Below are 18,948 nucleotides of genomic sequence, written 5' to 3' on the forward strand. Positions count from 1 at the left end.
GCCATCTCAATAGTCCATGTGATCAATTTCTGTTCACAATTGATCATAATGATAGGACTAAGAGCCAAAGGGATCACATAAACAAGACTAGTGTCTGCAAATACTAGCTGATAGAATCAAAAAGGGAGAGAACGATTCAACATGGGAAGCGAGATACACAGCAGACCCATAGAATGGCAGATGTCCTAAACAGCACTCTGGCCTCAGAATCAGCCCTTAAGGCACATGGATCTGGCTGAAAAGCCCATGAGAGTATTACAGGCATGGAAAGCCAAAAAAAAAAAAAAAACCTAAATGAAAGATCTCCGTGAGTGAGATCCCAGTGAAAAGAACAGGTCATCAAAGAAGGAGGTACCTTTCTCTGAAGGGAGGAGAGAACTTCCACTTTGACTACGACCTTGTCTAAATATGATCAGAGTTGGTGAACTCAAAAGGCTTCCATAGCCTTGGCAACTCGACAAGAGCCTAGGGTGATTACTGATGCCATAAACAAGAGTGTCAATTTGTTAAGTCAACAACAGGAGTCACTGTGCACTTATGGGGATCTCTGTCCTTAATTGTGATTTAATGCTATAACTAGTACTCAAACAGTATTTTTCACTTTGTGTTTCTATGTGGGTGCAAACTGTTGAAATCTTTACTTAATATATGCTAAACTGATCTTCTGTATATAAAGAGAATTGAAAATGAATCTTGATGTGAATGGAAGGGGGGAGGGAGAGGGAAAGGGGAGTGTTGCGGGTAGGAGGGAAGTTATGGGGGGGGGGGAGCCATTGTAATCCATAAGCTGTACTTTGGAAATTTATATTCATTAAATAAAAGTTAAAAAAAATAAAAAAATAAAAAAAAGAAAGGTCTTCCTTTTGCCATTGGTTCACCCTCCAATGGCCGCTGCGGCCAGCGCATCACGCTGATCTGAAGCCAGGAGCCAGGTGCTTCTCCTGGTCTCCCATGGGGTGCAGGGCCCAAGGACTTGGGCCATCCTCCACTGCACTCCCGGGCCATAGCAGAGAGCTGGCCTGGAAGAGGGACAACCGGGACAGAATCCGGCGCCCCGACCAGGACTAGAACCTGGTGTGCCGGCGCCGCAAGGTGGAGGATTAGCCTATTGAGCCACGGCGCCGGCTCCGGATGGTTCTGATGCATTCTAACACTTGTGAACCACTGCCCCAGTCAGTGGACCATAACAGAGCGAAGAGCACGCTTGGTAATGAGCCTTCACTGAAAGAAACAGTGACGGTGTTTTATTTCCTGACACTCAGTGGCAGATAATGGGCTGGTGCTGGAGCCCTGTTTTACCAAATCTGTATGCCTCATTTGGTTTAGAGTTCCTAAGGTTGTGAATCGCATGGCTTCAGCACAATCCAGGCATTCTGGGTGGGTGGGTGGGATTTCTGTCTTGACCAGTGCAGGAAGCTCTGGGGCTGCGGCTGGGCCTGCAACACTGCAGAATGCAACCACGCTGCATTTCACTGTCAAATTTGCAGTGTGAGCTGTGCGCCCTGCAGTACCTATAGCGACCAGGGTGGGGTGCGACAGGTAATACCGAGGTGCACAAATATTCACCAGTTATTTCCCCCCAACTCCTACTTAAAAAAGCCTAGCTTCTCCCCTGGAGCTAAACCTCGAGAACAGGTGGATGGTGGGTTGCGCAGTGCCTGTAGGATGTTGCTAAGCGACGGCCTCACCTTAAGGTCTCTGTGGACGATGCCCATTCTGTGGAGATAGTACACAGCATCTAAGACCTGGCGGATCAGCGTGCTGGCATCCTTCTCGGTGTAAAACCCCTTCTCCACTATCCGATCAAACAGCTCTCCGCCAGACACACTGTTAAAAAAAAAAAAAATTAGAAATCTGAGAGAATCTGTTGAGTTGTGCAGGGAAAATCATCAATCAGAGCTCTCAATGTGACACAGATTCAAATTCCATTTCCAAAGTGCATCCATCTTCATCTTTAGATGCTGCCCCAGTAATCCTCCTAGCAGCTACGTCCAGGAAGTGCATATGTGTCACAGCAGTACCAATGTCTGAAACAAAATAAAGGGAACCAAAGCAAACCAAGACCCCTGGACTAGCCACAGCTAAGTCTCCCCTGGCCTCTGCCCCTGTTCCATTCCGATGATGCCAAGTCAAAACAACTTTGCTAAATATCAGTGATATAGGGAGATGTCTCCTTGGCCTAGAGAGCATCCTTAAATAACATGAGTATGTGGACAAAGCCCTGGCCTGCCCACGGCATGGCTGGGTTCTTGATCAAGTTCTGTTCCTTTTTTCTTCTGCTTCTTTATTTTTAAGATTTATATATTTATTTGAAAGGTAGAGTTACAGAGAGAAATAGATCTTTCAAGACTGGCACTGTGGTGTAGGGGGTAAGGCCACCGCCTGCAGTGCTGACATCCCACATGTGTGCCGGTTTGAGTCCTGGCTGCTTGACTTCCAATCCAGCTCTCTGCTATGGCCTGGGGAGGTAGTAGAGGATGGCCCAAGTCCTTGGGCCCCTGCACCCATTTGGGGGACCCAAGGAAGCTCCTGGCTCCTGGCTTTGGATCAGCACAGTTCCAGCCGTTGCAGCCAATCAGGGAGTGAACCAGCAGATGGAAGACCTCTCTCTCTCTGCTTCTCCTTCTCTCTCTGTATAACACAGACGTTCAAATAAATAAATAAATAAATAGATAAATAAATCTATCTGCTGGTTCACTCCACAAATGGCCACTATAGCTTGGGCTGTGCCAATCCAAAGCCAGGAGCCAAGAGATTCCTCCAGGTTTCTCGCGTGGGTACAGGGGTCTAAGAACTTGGGCCATCTTCTTCTGCTTTCCCAGGTGCATTAGCAGGGAGTTGGTTTGGAAGTGGAGCAATTGGGACTTAAACCAGTGCCCATATGGGATGCCAGCACTGCAGAAGGTGACTTAACCCATTGCACCACCGTGTCAGCCTCTAGAGTGCTACTCCCAATAACTGAGTGCGTGAGCACTCTTTGAATCCTTGGATTTCATTCTTTCTCCAGAAAATGAGGAACTTAATCTAACAACCATTTTGACAGTGAATAGGAATATTCCCTTGGAAATAGAAGAATCTCAAAGCCACTTGTGATTTACAATAAAGAAAAATTGGCACAGTATCACATTGGTTTTGGTAACAGCATTTCAAGGTAATTTGCTTTGAATTTCAGACTGCATTTAATTTTTTTTAAATTTATGGAAACGAGGATTAGGTTGGCAAGGGTCACACCCTGTTTGACATACTCTGCAACCCCTTCAACTTTGATATTTTATGCTGCTCTGAGTCTAACAAAGTAATGGAACTATACAATTCAGAATAGAAAAACTCAAATTGACAACTTAAGTGTCCAATTTTTAAAATATATGCTTCTCTAAAAAAATAGTGCTTCTTCCAACTAATTAAGCCATTTTGAAAATAAACGGCGAGGGCTATATTAACACTATTTAAGAAAAAAACACAAATTTTTCAAAAACAATATGAAACCAAGACTTGAAATATTAAAAACATAAACTCAATTTTGAAAACACTTTTATAGCTTTAACAGAAATAATAAAAGATGTGTCCTAGCGATAACGCACACAAACCCAGAAAGATATGATTCATTTTCTGCAAGTCATGGCAATTAATGTGCAATAACTGAGCCACTAAAACCATCTGTTAAAAAAACTAATAAAGAAAGAAACAATTGTAGCTATAAAAGGCCTATGTGTCACAGTCTGTTCCATTACCTACCTTCATTCCAAGCAATGCTGTGCTTGGATAATGTTTCATTTCCAAAGCAGACTGACTATTTAGATGAGAACCAAAGGGTGCTCAGGAGAAACAAAAAGAGATTCCAAGAGAAAAAAGAAATGGAAACACCTAGGGAGAAACTACATTTCGATGACTATGTTCTCTAAATGATCCATCTTTAGGTAAACTGAGATCCCAAGACACTCCTGTTCAGCAACCAACACCAGCTTCTCTGCTTTCTTGTTTATCTCGAAGCTTCCCCCGGTGAGTTTGCAGGTCTGAAACTTTGCAGAACTCAAGCACAGGGCTGGGGGTGAGGTGAACCTGTATGCTCATTGTTCATGCAACCACTCATTCAACTTTGACGAGGTGCTCACTATAAGCTACCAGCAAGCATGGCAGTATTAGCTGTGCACGAGGAAAAGCCTGTTCTGAGTACGCCCTTCCATACCCTCTACCACTGGCCCACCTCCAATAACAGCATCCCTAACTGGTGTTCCAGGGCTTTCTCACCACGGTTTGCTGCCATCACCTCCTTTCCTCTGCAGCTGGGGGAGGACCTCAGGCAAGAACGCTCTGTCCCTCACCTCCATGACCCAACCCTTACTCAATCCTCTGCCTCCCTCAAGATGCAACTGGCCTGCTTCCCATTCTCTCAAGGTGCACGTAGCCTGCGAAAGGATCTATCAGATATTGACAGTTTCTACTGAATGAAAATATGCGCACTGTCACAGGACAGGACACCTAAGCATCAGAGGATGGTACAGACACAGCATCAGTGCTCTGTATGCTTAATATTTTGCTATTTAAACTTCAAGTTGTACCAGGGCCATAGTTTCCTAAATATTGGTCACAAAGAATTTACTTCCCTTAGATATTAAGACACAGGAAAGGCCTAGAAACTTGCTAATAAACAAAAATACCTTAAAATTGCAAATTACTTTATATTTTTCAAATATTTCCTACAGTATGCATTAAAAAAAAAAAGTCGACTGTTAGGAACTATACAGGTAGGTCCCCAGACCTCCTGTTTTGAAGCCTTAACCCCAAGTATAACGGTGTTTGGAGGTGGGGTCCTTGGGAAGTCACTGGGTTTAGATGAGGATATGAGGATGGAACCCTGGTAATGGGCTTGGCGCTGCTGTAAGAAGTGGGAGAGCAGAGCGCATGCTTTCTCTGTGCCATGTGAGGACACAGGAGAGGGCGGCCCCCACTGGCACCTGACCCTGCTGGCACCTTGATCTCGGCCTTGCAGCTACCAGAAAGAAAACACATTTCTGTTTGTCCAGCCCAGTCTCTGGTATTTTGTTATGGCAACCCAGGCTGGCTAACCTGTGCAGGAAGGGCTAATGCTATCCTTCCAGAAGCACTGCTGAGAAAGGAAGCTTACCATGGCGGTGGGGCACAGGTCTCATTTCTCATCAGTTTTAAGTCGCCTTTTTGGCTGTTGGGCTGATGGACAGGTTGCTTCCTTGAATCAATAACCTGATGGCAAGCCTCTGAGTTCACAGTCTAAAGCTCCTCGTTAGAAATAAAGTCCTCCAGGGCCAGCACGGTGGCACACCAGATTAGAGCTGCGGCCTGCAGCACCAGCATCCCATATGGGTGCCCGTTCAAGTACCGGCTGCTCCTCTTCCTATCCAGCTCTCTGTTATAGCCTGGGAAAGCAATGGAAGATGGCCCAAGTCCTTGAGCCCCTGCACCTGTGTGGGAGACCCCAATAAACTCCTGGCTTTGGATCAGCTCAGCTCTGGCCATTGTGGTCATTTGGGGAATGAATCAGCGGATGGAAGACCTCTCTCTCTCTCTCTCTGGCTCTACCTCTCTCTGTAACTCTTTCAAATAAATAAAATCAATCTTTAAAAAAAATAAAGTCTCCCAATTAAAACAGGCAAAGCATCAGTCTGAAGTCAGAAGGGGATGGAGAAGTGAATAGGGAAAAGGAGTAGAACCATAATGAGAGACCAGGAAATGAAATGAATGAGTGGCAGCTACTGGGAGACAGGCTCGGCTTTGGGGGCATGCGTACATGGAAAGCCGAACTGCCTACCATAGATTAGGCAGGCAGAAGACAGAAGAGATTGTCAAAAATTCTCCTCCACTCTTCAGAATTGAAATTTAAGGTTTATTCAGAACAAACTGTCTCGATTCTGAATCAGTCTCTGATCCCCTTTGCCTATTTCAGTGGACTGCCATCACATCAAGTATGAATCTTAAATATACAAATGTAAAACGGATTGATGCAATAATCAACAAAATTTCAGTCTATTTGCAAAACTTTAAATGCAAATTCCTTCAAATGAAGACATTGTCAAAAACTACACTATCATTTCAAAGTTATTGGAGCAAATAAACAAGGCCCTGATGACACTATAGAATACTGCAGTACAGCGTAACTTTTGTCAGTATACAATGCATCCCATGTTAGTACTCAGCCAATGGTTTTTTGGTTTTTTGAGAGAGTAAGAGACAGAGAGCAAGTGAACCATCTACTGGTTCACTCCTCAAATGTCTGCAAATGGCCAGGGCTTGGTGAGGCTGAAGCCAGGAGCAGGAACTTGATCCAGGTCTCCCACATGCATGGTAGGGACCTACTTACTTGAGCCATCACTGCTGCCTTCCAGGGTACACATAAGTAGGAACCTGGCATCAGAAGAGGACCAAGCACTTCAACCCTGGCATCCCTATATGGGATACAGGCAACCCAACTGGTGGCTTCCCCACAAGCTACATGCCCAGCCCCCACTTCTAACCCAGGTTCTCTGATGTGGTATATATGGTTATCTACACTGCAGGCCAAATGCTGTCGTTTCTAGGCACCTGAATGTCTCTATCTGATCTAGGGAGGTATTACCTAGTTGTCTTAAAATCTACTAACGATAATTTAAAACAGTTTATGTCTCACAGCCATATCATGCACACATTCTCTTCTGCTAATGCTGGAAAGTGGGCCCCAACAGTCTGTCACACTAGAATGGAAGTCAGATATAATAAACTGCTGTGGAAAAGGCCTAGAGTTACAGTGCTGTGGGGGTGGTCTTTGAAATGCTAGCAGGGCTGCTAGGGTACCAAAGCAGCAGCACCGTGAACAGATCCTGAAATTCTCCAAGCTGTCCTGGTCCCAAGGCAGGCGTGGTGGCATCCTGTACGAGCAATATGGCTGCAGAGGCTACAGGCAAAGTATTTTCCAAGCGCACAACCCCGTATCTTATCCTGACCTAGAGAAACAAAGTCTACCTTCTCAATCAAGTTCCACTTGGCAAGCGACTCCCTTCTCCCACGCAAGGGCAGCCGGCCGTCACTGCGGGCTACTGCTATGATCCTCATTTCTCCGTCTGGTTCTGGTGCCTGCACACCCTTCTCCTGGGATCCAGGAGGAGTCAGGGAGGATCCTATACCCATTCACTGTATGTGGATCTCTGCACTCAATAGTTTCCTCCTTCAACAAATCCATATATATATGAATTCCGTTTCAAAATATCTTCTAGGCCTCCATCTGTTCAGAAATTTCCATAACAGAAACACAAGCCTTTTCCTTTGATGGACGGATTTTTTTTTAAGATTTATTTATTTATTTGAAAGTCAGAGTTACACACAGAGAGAGGAGAGGCAGAGAGAGAGAGGTCTTCCATCTGCTGGTTCACTCCCTAATTGGCTGCAATGGCCGGAGCTGCGCCAATCTGAAGCCAGGAGCCAGGAGCTTCTTCCTGGTCTCCCACGCGGGTGTAGGGGCCCAAGGACTTGGTCATCTTCTACTGCTTTCCCAGGCCTTAGCAGAGAGCTGTATCGGAAGTGGAGTCTTGAACCGGTGCCTATATGGGATACTATTGCTTCAGGCCAGGGCATTAACTTGATATGCCACAGCGCCAGGCCCCGGACCAGACAAATTTAACCCCTTGTGTTCCAGTACACTTTGATTCTGGCTGTTTTGCTTTAGATGCTATGGACTGAATTGTGTTCCCCTCCAAATCCCTATGTTGAAGTCCTATGCCCCGAGGGCGACTTTAAATGTGATTGTTTGGGAGGACAGGGCCTTGAAGAGGTAATTAAAGTTAAAGGAGGTCATGTGGGTGGGCCCTGATACAACAGAACAAATGAAAGAGAAGAGAGAGATACCGGGGAGGTGCACCCCCAAGAAAGTCCATGTGAGGACACAGCTGTCTGCAAACCAACTCCGCTGACATTCTTACCTTGGATTTCCAGCTTCCAGAACTGCTAATTCATCCAGACGCTCTCACAGATACCCAAACATCCGGGCACCCCATGGCCCAACCAAGTAAACACAAAATTAACCTTCAGGATCCACGTTTCAACTCATTCATCAAGTGTGGTGCCACCATCCACTCATTCATCAAGTCATAAATCTGAGCCTTCCTCTTGACCCTCTTCTCCAACTGCAATGGTCAGGGCTGAGCCAAGCAGAAGCCAGGAACCAGGAGCTTCATCTGGGCCTCCTACATGGGGGACAGGGGCCAAAGCACTTGGGCCATCCTTTGCTGCTTTTCCTAAGCCATTAATAGGGAGCTGGTTTGGAAGTAAGGCAGCCAGGATGTGAACCAGCGCCCATATGGGATGCCGGCACTGCAGGTAGCAGTTGGGATTTTTTTGAGATGGCCATGCACTCAACTAAGATGAAAACTTGCAAAAACTTCAGCCTCACTATACGACCGCACAATTGAGCTCTGACTTCTACAGCAATGAAATCTCTTTCTATAGCCTATAAAATGAGGACTTGGAAGGTGAGGGTTGCAGTGCTGTCAAGCCATGATGGCACATTTCCCGAGATGTTCCAGGTTAATGAAGTACTCATTAACATGTCCTCGCCCCAGAGAGTGACCTTCTGGTAGAACTCAGAAAGCGCACGCTCTGAACTAACAGATGTTCCAGAATGTATTAACCATCATTTTTTGAGGGAAAAAAAAAAAAAAAAACCTGTCATTAGCTCTGTAACCATTACGTAATGAGCTTTGTGCAATTAGTTCCAACTGGGAAAAGTTTACTTGGAAGCACAATGATTTTGCTATTCTGTTCCTGATATGGAAGCCAGTTTTCATTCCCTGAGTAGATAACACTTGGATAGGAGATGGCTCTGGAATATGTCTAGGAATACGATTTGGCTACAGAGAGTCCACAAAATCAGTAAATCCCAACTAGGGAAGTGCCAGTTGGCCACAAGTGCATCTTGATCTATCTTGGGGAAGCGACTCTGCTGCAAACTGGTGCAGGGTAATTATGCGATTTCATGTACTCAGAGACTCCGAATCTGAAGGCAGCTTGGCAGGCCCTGATTGTATGACAAGTTGAAAAGATGCATTTGAATTCCTTTGTTGAGTTTTAATGGTACTTTATTATACGTAGGGTTTTTTTTTTTATGTTCTAATATTCCTCATCCAATGGGGACCTCTACTGAAAATCATCTAGCAAATATAAGGGAAGGCACATACATTTAACTTATCCAAGAAAGGTCAACTGGGGCCGGCTCTGTGGTGCAGCAGGTTAATGCCCTGGCCTGAAGCACCGGCATCCCCTACGGGTGCCAGTTTGAGTCCCGGCTGCTCCACTTCTGATCCGGCTCTCTGCTATGGCCTGGGAAGGCAGTAGAAGATGGCCCAAGTCCTTGGGCCCCTGCACCCATGTGGGAGACCCAGAGGAGGATCCTGGCTCCTGGCTTCGGATCTGCAGAGCTCCAGCCATTGCAGCCAACTGGGGAGTGAACCATCAGATGGAAGACCTCTCTCTCTCTCTTTCTCTCTCTCTCTCTCTCTCTGCCTCTCCTTCTCTGTGTAACTCTGACTTTCAAATAAATAAATAAATCTTAAAAAAAGAAAAGAAAAAACAAAGGTCTACCAACACCTTTGAATGAGCAAAGACAAAACAATAATTGCCTATGGCTCAATTTTACAGATGCTCACTGCCTGTGTTGGCTAAGATGTAGTGGTCCCTGAATTTACTTTCTATCAATAGCTTGGACAAAGGTACACAGTCACAGCTGCCTGTAGCATGACTCTCCAAAGACCGAGGCCCAGACCCTCTGCATCAGCTGAACCCTCATGAAAATCACTTTAGAAAAGTCTTTCCTGGTCTCCAGACCTGATCAGGTGCTCAATCCGCTCTCTTAGCACCCTGTATTTCTGCATAGCACACACCAGTGGTAATTATTAGCATGTTTACCTACGTGAGACTTGTCCTCCTGCCCACCCCCACCCTGTTCCAGACTGTGACCTCCAAGAACATAGGGCCACGTCTGCCTCCTCTGCTGCTATCTACCCAGGGCCAGCAGGACACCTGGCATAGGGAAAAAGCAAATTAGACATTTTCTGAATAAAGACGAGGATGCACCAAACTGCGTGGTAAGTGCGGTGTAGACTGAGCCAGGCATGGGCCCCCTATGCAGCCTTGCGAATCCTCAAAGCATGTGCCATGGAGCTCAAAGAGAAGCACTCAGCAGCCTATGTCCTCTAGCACACTGCCAGACGGATCAATCCTTCAACTTCCACCTCATTCATTCTTTCCTGACTCCCCCAGCCACCTGTACTTTAAGCTAGTTTGCATACTATGCCTCTGTCTCACCAACTCTTATCTCCCCCTGCCTTGCTCTGGGTTTTGCCTGTTTTGCTCAGAGCATGCACCCCTACTCTGAAGACTATACTAGCATCCCAGCACACTTGGCTGCTCGGGGCTTTGTGCAGGCAGTCTCAGACGAGACTTTATGACTTTCCCTGCAAGAGGTCACATTTAAAAGCATTTGAACAAGATAACCCTTTGACATGTTTTTGGGATCACCAATTTAAAAAATCATGCCAAACATAATAAAACGACCTGCTACAGGGTGAGTTAGTAACAGAGAGCGGTATGTTGGGACAGAGTGACCCCCAGGGTGTGGATGTCTGGCTGGCAATATCATGGCCCAATCCATGCCACAAGGATAGGGTGAGCCAATCAAAACAGACCCAATCACATGCAGACCCAAATCCCAAATCTGGTAAGCCATGGTGGCTTGCTGTCCTGTGTATATATTTTAGCAGATCTGTCCTGTGTGTATATTTCTGTAGAAAACTATTTTAAAGCCCTCCCTTCTAATTACACAAATATGCATTAGGCACTGGAATGTCTCTGTCAATTAACTTGCTCTTGGAGAATTAAGATGATGAAACAGGGCAGGTGCCAGACAACTCCAGGTGAGCATCCAGGCTATGTGGCTCTTTCTCACTCAGCTCAGACGGCCGGCCACAATCTGAGGACAAAACATCCACTGATGGCCATGGTGTGGAAGTTTTAAAGCGCATTCCCCATTTGTTTCATTCCCTATATCAGCAGAAAGCAGTTCTTCCTGAAGTTCCTTTTCTTCCTCTTCTAGCACCCAGACATTCACCCTCCACACTTAGTATATATAGGAGGAAATACGACACAACATGGCACTGAATGAAAACTGCAACATGATCAAAGAGAACATCTTAACATCCTTTTAAGACTGCATTATGTTTGTAGGATACATCAGCCTTAAAGTTTAAAAACATGACAAAGGATTTGCCCCCCATGTTTCTAAGCATGAATATGGCTATCCTTCCAAAGAATGAATACCAACCATGTAAAAACCACTGTCATGAGATTTATACTAAAATTTGAAATTAATGCCCCCCCACCAGGCATCAGGCTGGAAACTCAGGGGCAAAGACTGTCGGTCAAGCTGTGGAGCGCCGGTCAGACCTGTCCCTGCATTTACACCTGCAGTGGCCCCTCTAGAAAAGCAAATTATTTGTTTAAATACTTGCAGAAATGCTCTTTAGTTCCCATCCAACGTAATGGAGAAACAGAGTCACAGGAAAGGATCAGGAGCCTCTTCAGTCCAGGCTTTGCTTATTGTCAATCACCACTAATTCATCAATCAATTGCCAATGACTGATCAATGGACACTTGCAGCTTTCCAGGATCAGCAGAGCAAGCAGCATCTTGGCGGGCTGTGCAACTGGCGCCTGTCCTTCTCAACAAGGAAAGAATCACTCTGGCTGGCAGAGAACCCAGATCTAAAGCTTACGGCAACTACTAGCATTTCTTATGGTTTCCCAAGGGACAGTGCTTTCCGGGTACGCTTCTTCCCACTTTCAAGCCTTACAACTGTCCTAGAGGAAAACTGAGTCACACACCACTCCCGTCTCTGCTACCTCCCTCCCCTCCACTGGCCCTCTGCTTTGCTCCACCGGGTTTGACTGAGTCCCTGGCTCCTGCCTGGCAGCCACAGGAGCGTCACACACTCTTCCTCTCCTTGCTTCTCGAAGTCCTAGCATAGAACGGCTACTCGCCACTGTGCTTTGACGAGGGGCCCTTGACAAAATGAGTTCTTCCTCAGATTGCTCTGAAAGACATCAAGCATGCCCACTTTTGAATGATCTAAATGCATATTTTTAGTTTTATTTACTTGAGAAATGGGAAGGGGGAGGAGAAAGAGCAAGACATCCAGAAACAGCAACACAGACAGATCTTTTGTCTGCTTACGTGGTTCCCAAATGCTTGCTACAGCTTGGGCTGAACCAGACCAAACACCGGAGCCAAGAACTCAACCTAGGTCTCCCACGTGTAATGGAAAGCATGCAACTGTTTGAGTCATCACCACTGCTGCTCAGGGGGTGTACCAGCAGGAAGCTGAAACTGGGCACTGAGCCAGGACTTGAAGGCAGGTGCTTCCATATGGGATGTGGGTATCCTAACTGGTATCTTAACCGCTAGGCCACATGCCCACCTCTTACTTTAACAAGTAAGAGCAAAGCGTTTAAATATCGTTTGCCGTGAAAGGTGAAGTGAGGAATCCTATACTGCAGTGCTCTGAGCCAGACAAGGTGCTGGAATGGTGGTGTCACGGCAATTCTTTGCCGTATCCCTGACGGGTGCTGTGATGGCTCCTTTCACGTAACCTGACTGGGCTGCAGTCCCAGATGTTGGTCAGATGTTACACTGGATGAGTGTGTCTGTGAGGGTGTTGTGGGGGATAGCAACATGTAAACTACTAGGCAGCACAGAGTAGACTGACTCCCTTAATGTGTGTGGGCTGCATACTCTCAGGTAAAGACCTGAATAGTGTAAAAAAAAAAAAAAAAAGGCAGTCCCTCTCCCAAATAAGAGGGACTCCCCCAGCAGGACAGCTTCCCAGCTCTTTGCTGCCCCTGAACTTGAATAGAAGCAGTTGCACATCCTCAGTCTCGGGCTGTCTTGTACATCAATTCTCCTGGTCTCCAGTTTGCCATAACCACCGGAGCCAACTCCTTGTCATCAATCTCTTTCCGTGTCTCTCTGCATGCATCCCATGGGTTCTGTGTCCCTGGAGAATCCTAGCTCAGGGACCTTTAGCTTCCAGGGTTTCATGAATTCCAACGAGTCATATCATCTGTGGTATCAGAAGGTTAAATGCCTGGTCCATTAAATGTGGGGCCTGTAGGTGCCTTTTAGTGAAACCCCTCAACTCACTCATGAGAAAAACAATGCCGTGAGCCATGTGGTTTGCCCACAGTCACACGGTTCACCAGGAGCACCGGCTCTGTGTCACTGCTTCGTGCAGCCTCCTGCAAAAAGATCCTTCACTCAGTAACTCTAGTCACAAGCACAGGAGAACAAGCAGAGGTCAGGAAAACAACGTGAGAAAGAGGAGGAAGACGCAGATCAGAACAGTCGAGGCGGTGAGGTCAGCGAAGCAGGAGCAGGAGTCCTCAAGCCCTTCCAACATTGGCCTGTGATGCAAGTGGGGACGGAACCGCATGGATTATTCACACTGACAAAGGACTTCCCTATGGTTCCAGCTTGCCCCTGGATTCCCAGCCAGCTGTTCTAAAATGTGTGAGCCCCACGTGGACAGACTTTAGATTGAGTGATTTAGGTTGACAAGTGTACATGTAACAGTGGGTTTTGAACCCAATTCTCTTTGATGACTGCAACATTGCAAGGCCAATTAGATGTCCAAGGTGCTAAGTAGCAAAGGGGCCATCGAACATCCTTTCAGCAAAGCTACTGTTCCTGACTCAAGGCGTTCTGGAAGAAAACATCTCTGAATTTCTCATATTGAAAAAAAAATCTGTACAACACTTTAAAAACTCACATGAAAGACCTTAGGTAGAGATACATTCTGCTTCTAACTTGGGTGTGTGCATGTGTGTGTGTGTGTGTGTTGCATGCACATGTTTGTCTTTACTAGAAAATAACAAGGAGCTTTGTTCAATCTGTGTCTTAAAACACAGAGCAGGGTCTACTCAAGTGACAGAGCCCAGAAATGGCCTCCTCGTGGCTCTATGTGTGGCCATGGCCACCTTACCCAACCACCAAGCACCAAGCATGGAGCTCTACGGCGCAGCACTGAGAGCCTTAAGCACAGAAGCCAGCTTGGGTGTTGAGTGCTCACCTTCCTTTGTGGCCACTATCTCTCCAGAAACCTGCCTTTCAAGGTGGGGACTTCTCTTAGTGCTGGAGATACCCGCACCCCACATCAGAGGGCCTGAGTTCACTTCCTCCTCATGCTTCTGACCCTGGCTTCCTGCCAGTGCAGGACCTGGGAGGCAGAGGTGACGGCAGAAGGGACTGGGTTCCAGCCAACCGTGTGGAAGACCCAGAGGGAGTCCACAGCTTCTGCTTCAGCCCAGCCCAGCCTGGTCCTGGCTGTTGCAGGCATCTGGGGGAGTGAACCGAGCAGATGAGATTTCTTTGTTTCTCTCTCTCTCAAGTAAATAAAATTAAAAAAAAAATCTTAAAAGTGACTTTCTGCTTCACACACAGACACTGGGATTTTAAATTTAATTTAAAATTTTTAAAAAAATTTAATTTAAAAAGGAAAAACAACCACCCAAGGGGAAACAACAAGTGTTGGCAAGGAGAATGTGGAGAAACTGGACCCTCATGTACTGCTGGAAATGGAAAATGGGACAGCCACTCTGGAAAATGTTTTAGCAACTCCTCAGAAAGCTAAATGACTATAACCAGGAATTTCATGCCTAAGTGTGTGCCCAAGAGGACAGAGAAAGTATGTTTGTACAAAATCGGATGCTAGCAGAGTCACTCACGGTAGCCAAAAGGTGGAAGCAACCTGAATGAGCATCAGCTGATGAACGGGCCAACAACACGCTGTTTCCCTCTGTAACGGGTACGTGGAGCGCTGTCCAGCCCCGTTGGGGAGTGCGGCGCACACACATTGCAAGGGTGTCATTGAGCTAAGGGAAGAAAACAGACACAAAAGGCCACACACTGGATGACCTCACTGATGTGAAATGCGCAGAACAGGCAAACCTCTAAAGAGGGGAAAAGCAAAGTAAGGGCTGCCAAAGTAAGGGCTGCCGAGTGACTGTGGAGGGGTGTGGAGGCTTTTCTGCCGGGCGTCAGTATTCTCCAGGCAGGTGGCGGCGCTGGTGAGCAACAGGAAACTCCAAGGAGTAGGGTTACCTTCTTGGAATTCTACATGCAAAGCATGAAATCTGTTCTCTTCATATTTAAAAAACCCACTGAGTCCTGTACCTTAAAAAGGTGATTTTAGAGGATATGAGTTACACTTAATTTTTTAAGCACCCTTTGCTCTATTTTTTTTTTTTTTTTGATGACTTAGTTCAACAACTGATGACACATGCGCTGAAAGCAGTACTTTCTTCCAGCAACCTCAGAGAGAGCTCCGTTGTTCGCCTTGGTCGTATAACAACTGGAGGTTCCCTTCTGCCATGACTTCTCCCTCGGTCTTCTCCGTATCTGCTCCTTCTCTCCTGTCTGGTGACACTCCTTCCCCTCTGGAGCCGCTCCCTCCCCTGCAGTGGAGCCTTCCTCTTGGGATGTCTGCTGTCTGGCACACACCCCTGCCCACCCTGCCCTCCTGTCTCTAACACGGGGTCTTACCTTGCAGAGTAAAGTGGAAGAACCAGAAAGCGTCATGGAGCCCTTTGTCACGGGTGGTGTTCTTAGCCAACCTCTGGGAATGACCCACTTCACAAAAGGGGTTGAAGGTGGTTTTCTTTGGAAACAGCTATTAGAGGGTTCTATCTCCCAAAGTCTATATTATGTGACCTCAAGTAACTGTTAAATGACGGCCCACTCACTCATATTATTCCTATCAATAGATCCATTCAGCTAAGAACTTAATTGCCTTAAAACTTCACTAATGTGATTTTGCTTCAAAATATGCCAGGCAGAATTTAAAAAAGACACTGTGCTGTCAGAGTGATGGAAACGTTCTAAAACTGGAGTCAAGTGATGGCAATCAGCACATGACTTGATGAATTTACTGAAAATCACTGAATTGTACATTCAAGATGAGTGCATTTTATGATATATAAATGATACCTTGCGGTTGGTGCTGTGGCACAGTAGGCTAAGTCTCTGCCTGCTGTGCTGGCATCCCATGTGGGCACCAGTTCTAGTCCCGGCTACTCCTCTTCCAATTCAGCTCTCTGCTATGGCCTGGGAAAGCACTGGAAGATGGTCCAAGTGCTTGGGGCCCTGTACCCAGGTGGGAGACCCAAAGAAGCTCCTAGCTCCTGGCTTTGGATTGGCTCAGCTCCGGCCACTGCAGGGATTTGGGGAGTAAACCAGCAGATGTAAGACCTTTCTCTCTGTCTCTCCTTCTTACTGTCTGTAATTCTATCTCTCAAATAAATAAATAAATAACATCTTTAAAACAATGCTACCCTGATAAAGAGGTTAAAAATAAAAATAAAAAATAAATGAGGGGTTGGGCAGGGGTACTGGGTGGAAGCAGGAAGTTGACTGTGGGGCCAGTGGGTGATGGGTCAGTGCAGTGGACACTGCTGTGTGCTGCTCAGGATACTCCAGAATCACAGTGTTGGCTGGGTCCCTCTCCAAGCATTTCCTCTAGCATAAGAGCACTGCTTGCCCAGGGTCAGGCTTCCCTCCTGGAGCCCAGCAGCATCCAGACAGCACGTGGCTGTCAATGTCCCCTCCCACCTCGCTCCATGGCAGAGGAACTCTGCACAGGGTCATCTCAGCTCCAGAGTTCTCAGAGTTCACCGAGGCGGGCTTGGAGCTGTCCTGCATCCCAGGTGCTCCCTGGGTCCTACCCGGCTTCCTTCGCTCCCTGACAGACGCTAATCACGGTGGATCTCCACAGAAGACCACCTGTGTTTCTGAATTGGCTTCTGGGAAAACCAACGCAAAACAACATTTGTAAATGTTGGAAGATTTTCCATGAAAAGTACGAAAGTGCAAAGAATTCCCAAATGGAACCAACCCTAGGGAAAATGCGTTCGTGTGACATTTCACAGACCCTGTAGCCGACGCCCAATCTGCTGTTGAGGGGCAGAAAGGGACACTACAAGGGGGTTCTGTGGCCCTCTCTGTCCCTGAAGCCATGCATCAGAAACCTGGCCCTGCATGAGCAGTGCTTTCCTGGCTCAAGCAAAAGGACAGTGAGGGGCCAGTGCCGTGGTGCAGTGGGTTAACGCCCTGGCCTGAAGCGCCGGTATCCCACATGGGCGCTGGTTAGAGACCCAGCTGCTCCACTTCCCATCTAGCTCTCTGCTATGGCCTGGGAAAGCAGTAGAAGATGGCTCAAGTCCTGGAGCCCCTGCACCTGCATGGGAGACCAGGGGGAAGCTCCTGGCTCCTGGCTTCAGATTGGCACAGTTCCGGGCATTGTGGTCAATTGAGGAGTGAACCATTGGATGGAGGATCTCTCTCTCTCTCTCTCTCTCTGCCTCTCCTCTCTCTGTGTAACTGACTTTCAAATAAATAAATAAATAAAAATCTTTAAAAAAAACAAGGACAGTGAAAAGTGTTTCACATCTGTTCAAAGGGAGGTGATGAATGGAGAAGGTGTCTTCCCTACCTGGCTCTCTCTCTCAGTTCCAGCAGCATGCGATCTCTGCTAAGCATCAGAAAGGAATTCAAGGAAATCCAAGACTCAGAAAGGCAAACCAAGGGCAGGAAAGTTTGTACCCACACATGAATATAGAGTCCATCTGTTCCCTGTATTTTTAAAGATTTATTTATTTATTTTGAAAGAGTTACAGAGAGACAGATCACCCATCTGCTGGTTTACTCCCCAGATGGTGGCAACAGCCAGTGCTGAGCCAGGCCAAACCCAGGATCCAGCAGCCTCACCCAGGTCTCTCTCACACATGGGTGGCAGGGGCTAGGCACTTCGGCCATCTTCTGCTGCTTCTCCCAGGCCATTAAGCAGAGAGTTGGATCAGAAGTGCAGCAGCCCAGGACATGAACCGATGCCCATATAGGATGCTAGCGTCACAGGTGGTAGCTTTATCCACTACCCCACAAAGCCGACCCCTGTTTGAATTGTACCCCTCTGCTAGAAGGCCTCTTCAGGCTAGAGGGGGAGGAAGGTTTCAGTGACTTAACAATTAAAATCACTGACACGGCAGTCTTTCAGACACATCCCACACCACCGCAACATTCTAGCCAAAGAATGATCTGGAGGACCTCTATCCCTAGGTAGTGCAGGAGCTACCGGTTATCTGAAATTGCCCTGCTTTAAAAAAAATCCCAACTCTTACTAAAAATCTCTGTGTCGTCCCGTCACTGACTCCCCAGAGGCTCACTGGATGCAGGCTAGCGCTCCAGTAAAAAGCTGTCATCCAGGGGCCGGCACCATGGCTCACTTGGTTAATCCTCCGCCTACGGCGCTGGCATCCCATATGGGCGCCGGATTCTGTCCCGGTTGCTCCTCTTCCTGTCCAGCTCTCTGCTGTGGCCTGGGAGTGCAGTGGAGGATGGCCCAAGTGCTTGGGCCCTGCACCCGCATGGGAGACCAGGAGAAACACCTGGCTCCTGGCTTCAGATCGGCGCAGCGCGCCTGCCATAGTGGTCATTTGGGGGGTGAACCAACGGAAAAGGAAGACCTTTCTCTCTGTCTCTCTCACTGTCTAACTCTGCCTGTCAAAAAAAAAAAAAAAGCCGTCATCCAGAGAAACGTAAATCAGTGACTTTCTGTGCTAGGCCTAACTCAGTATCAACTATCATGCACTGTTTTTGTCCTGGGCATGAAACATCTCTCTCCCAGAGAGGCACTGCCTTCTCAATTCTTGCAGCCTTTGCTCACTTCCTTGTGAGCTGGTTAAGTGTCAGCTTCTCCAGCCACGAGGCCCTGGCCTTGGTGGCCTATCCTGCTGGGCCAGGTGGCTCTATCTCCCCTGAAATGGGACCACCATGAAGTGGTCATTTATAGTCAGCTCTCTTCATCCTGCATCCCTTGGAACCATCCTGGCAAGACTCAGCCAAATG

The 18,948-nt window shown here is 47.1% G+C and overlaps 1 protein-coding gene across 10 annotated transcripts in view; it reads right to left on the bottom strand.

Moving 5' to 3' along the window:
• The window catches only part of CAMK1D (calcium/calmodulin dependent protein kinase ID), a 464,674-nt gene that overhangs the window by 69,823 nt on the left and 375,903 nt on the right, over positions 1-18,948 (bottom strand). For all 10 annotated transcript variants that reach the window (XM_051821552.2, XM_051821553.2, XM_051821551.2 and 7 more), the window contains one exon: positions 1,689-1,827. In XM_051821552.2, coding sequence (XP_051677512.1) covers positions 1,689-1,827 — 139 coding nt within the window. The remainder of the gene's footprint in view (positions 1-1,688; positions 1,828-18,948) is intronic.

The sequence above is a fragment of the Oryctolagus cuniculus genome, chromosome 13 (assembly GCF_964237555.1).
Source record: "Oryctolagus cuniculus chromosome 13, mOryCun1.1, whole genome shotgun sequence".
NCBI classification, from domain to species: Eukaryota; Metazoa; Chordata; class Mammalia; order Lagomorpha; family Leporidae; genus Oryctolagus; species Oryctolagus cuniculus.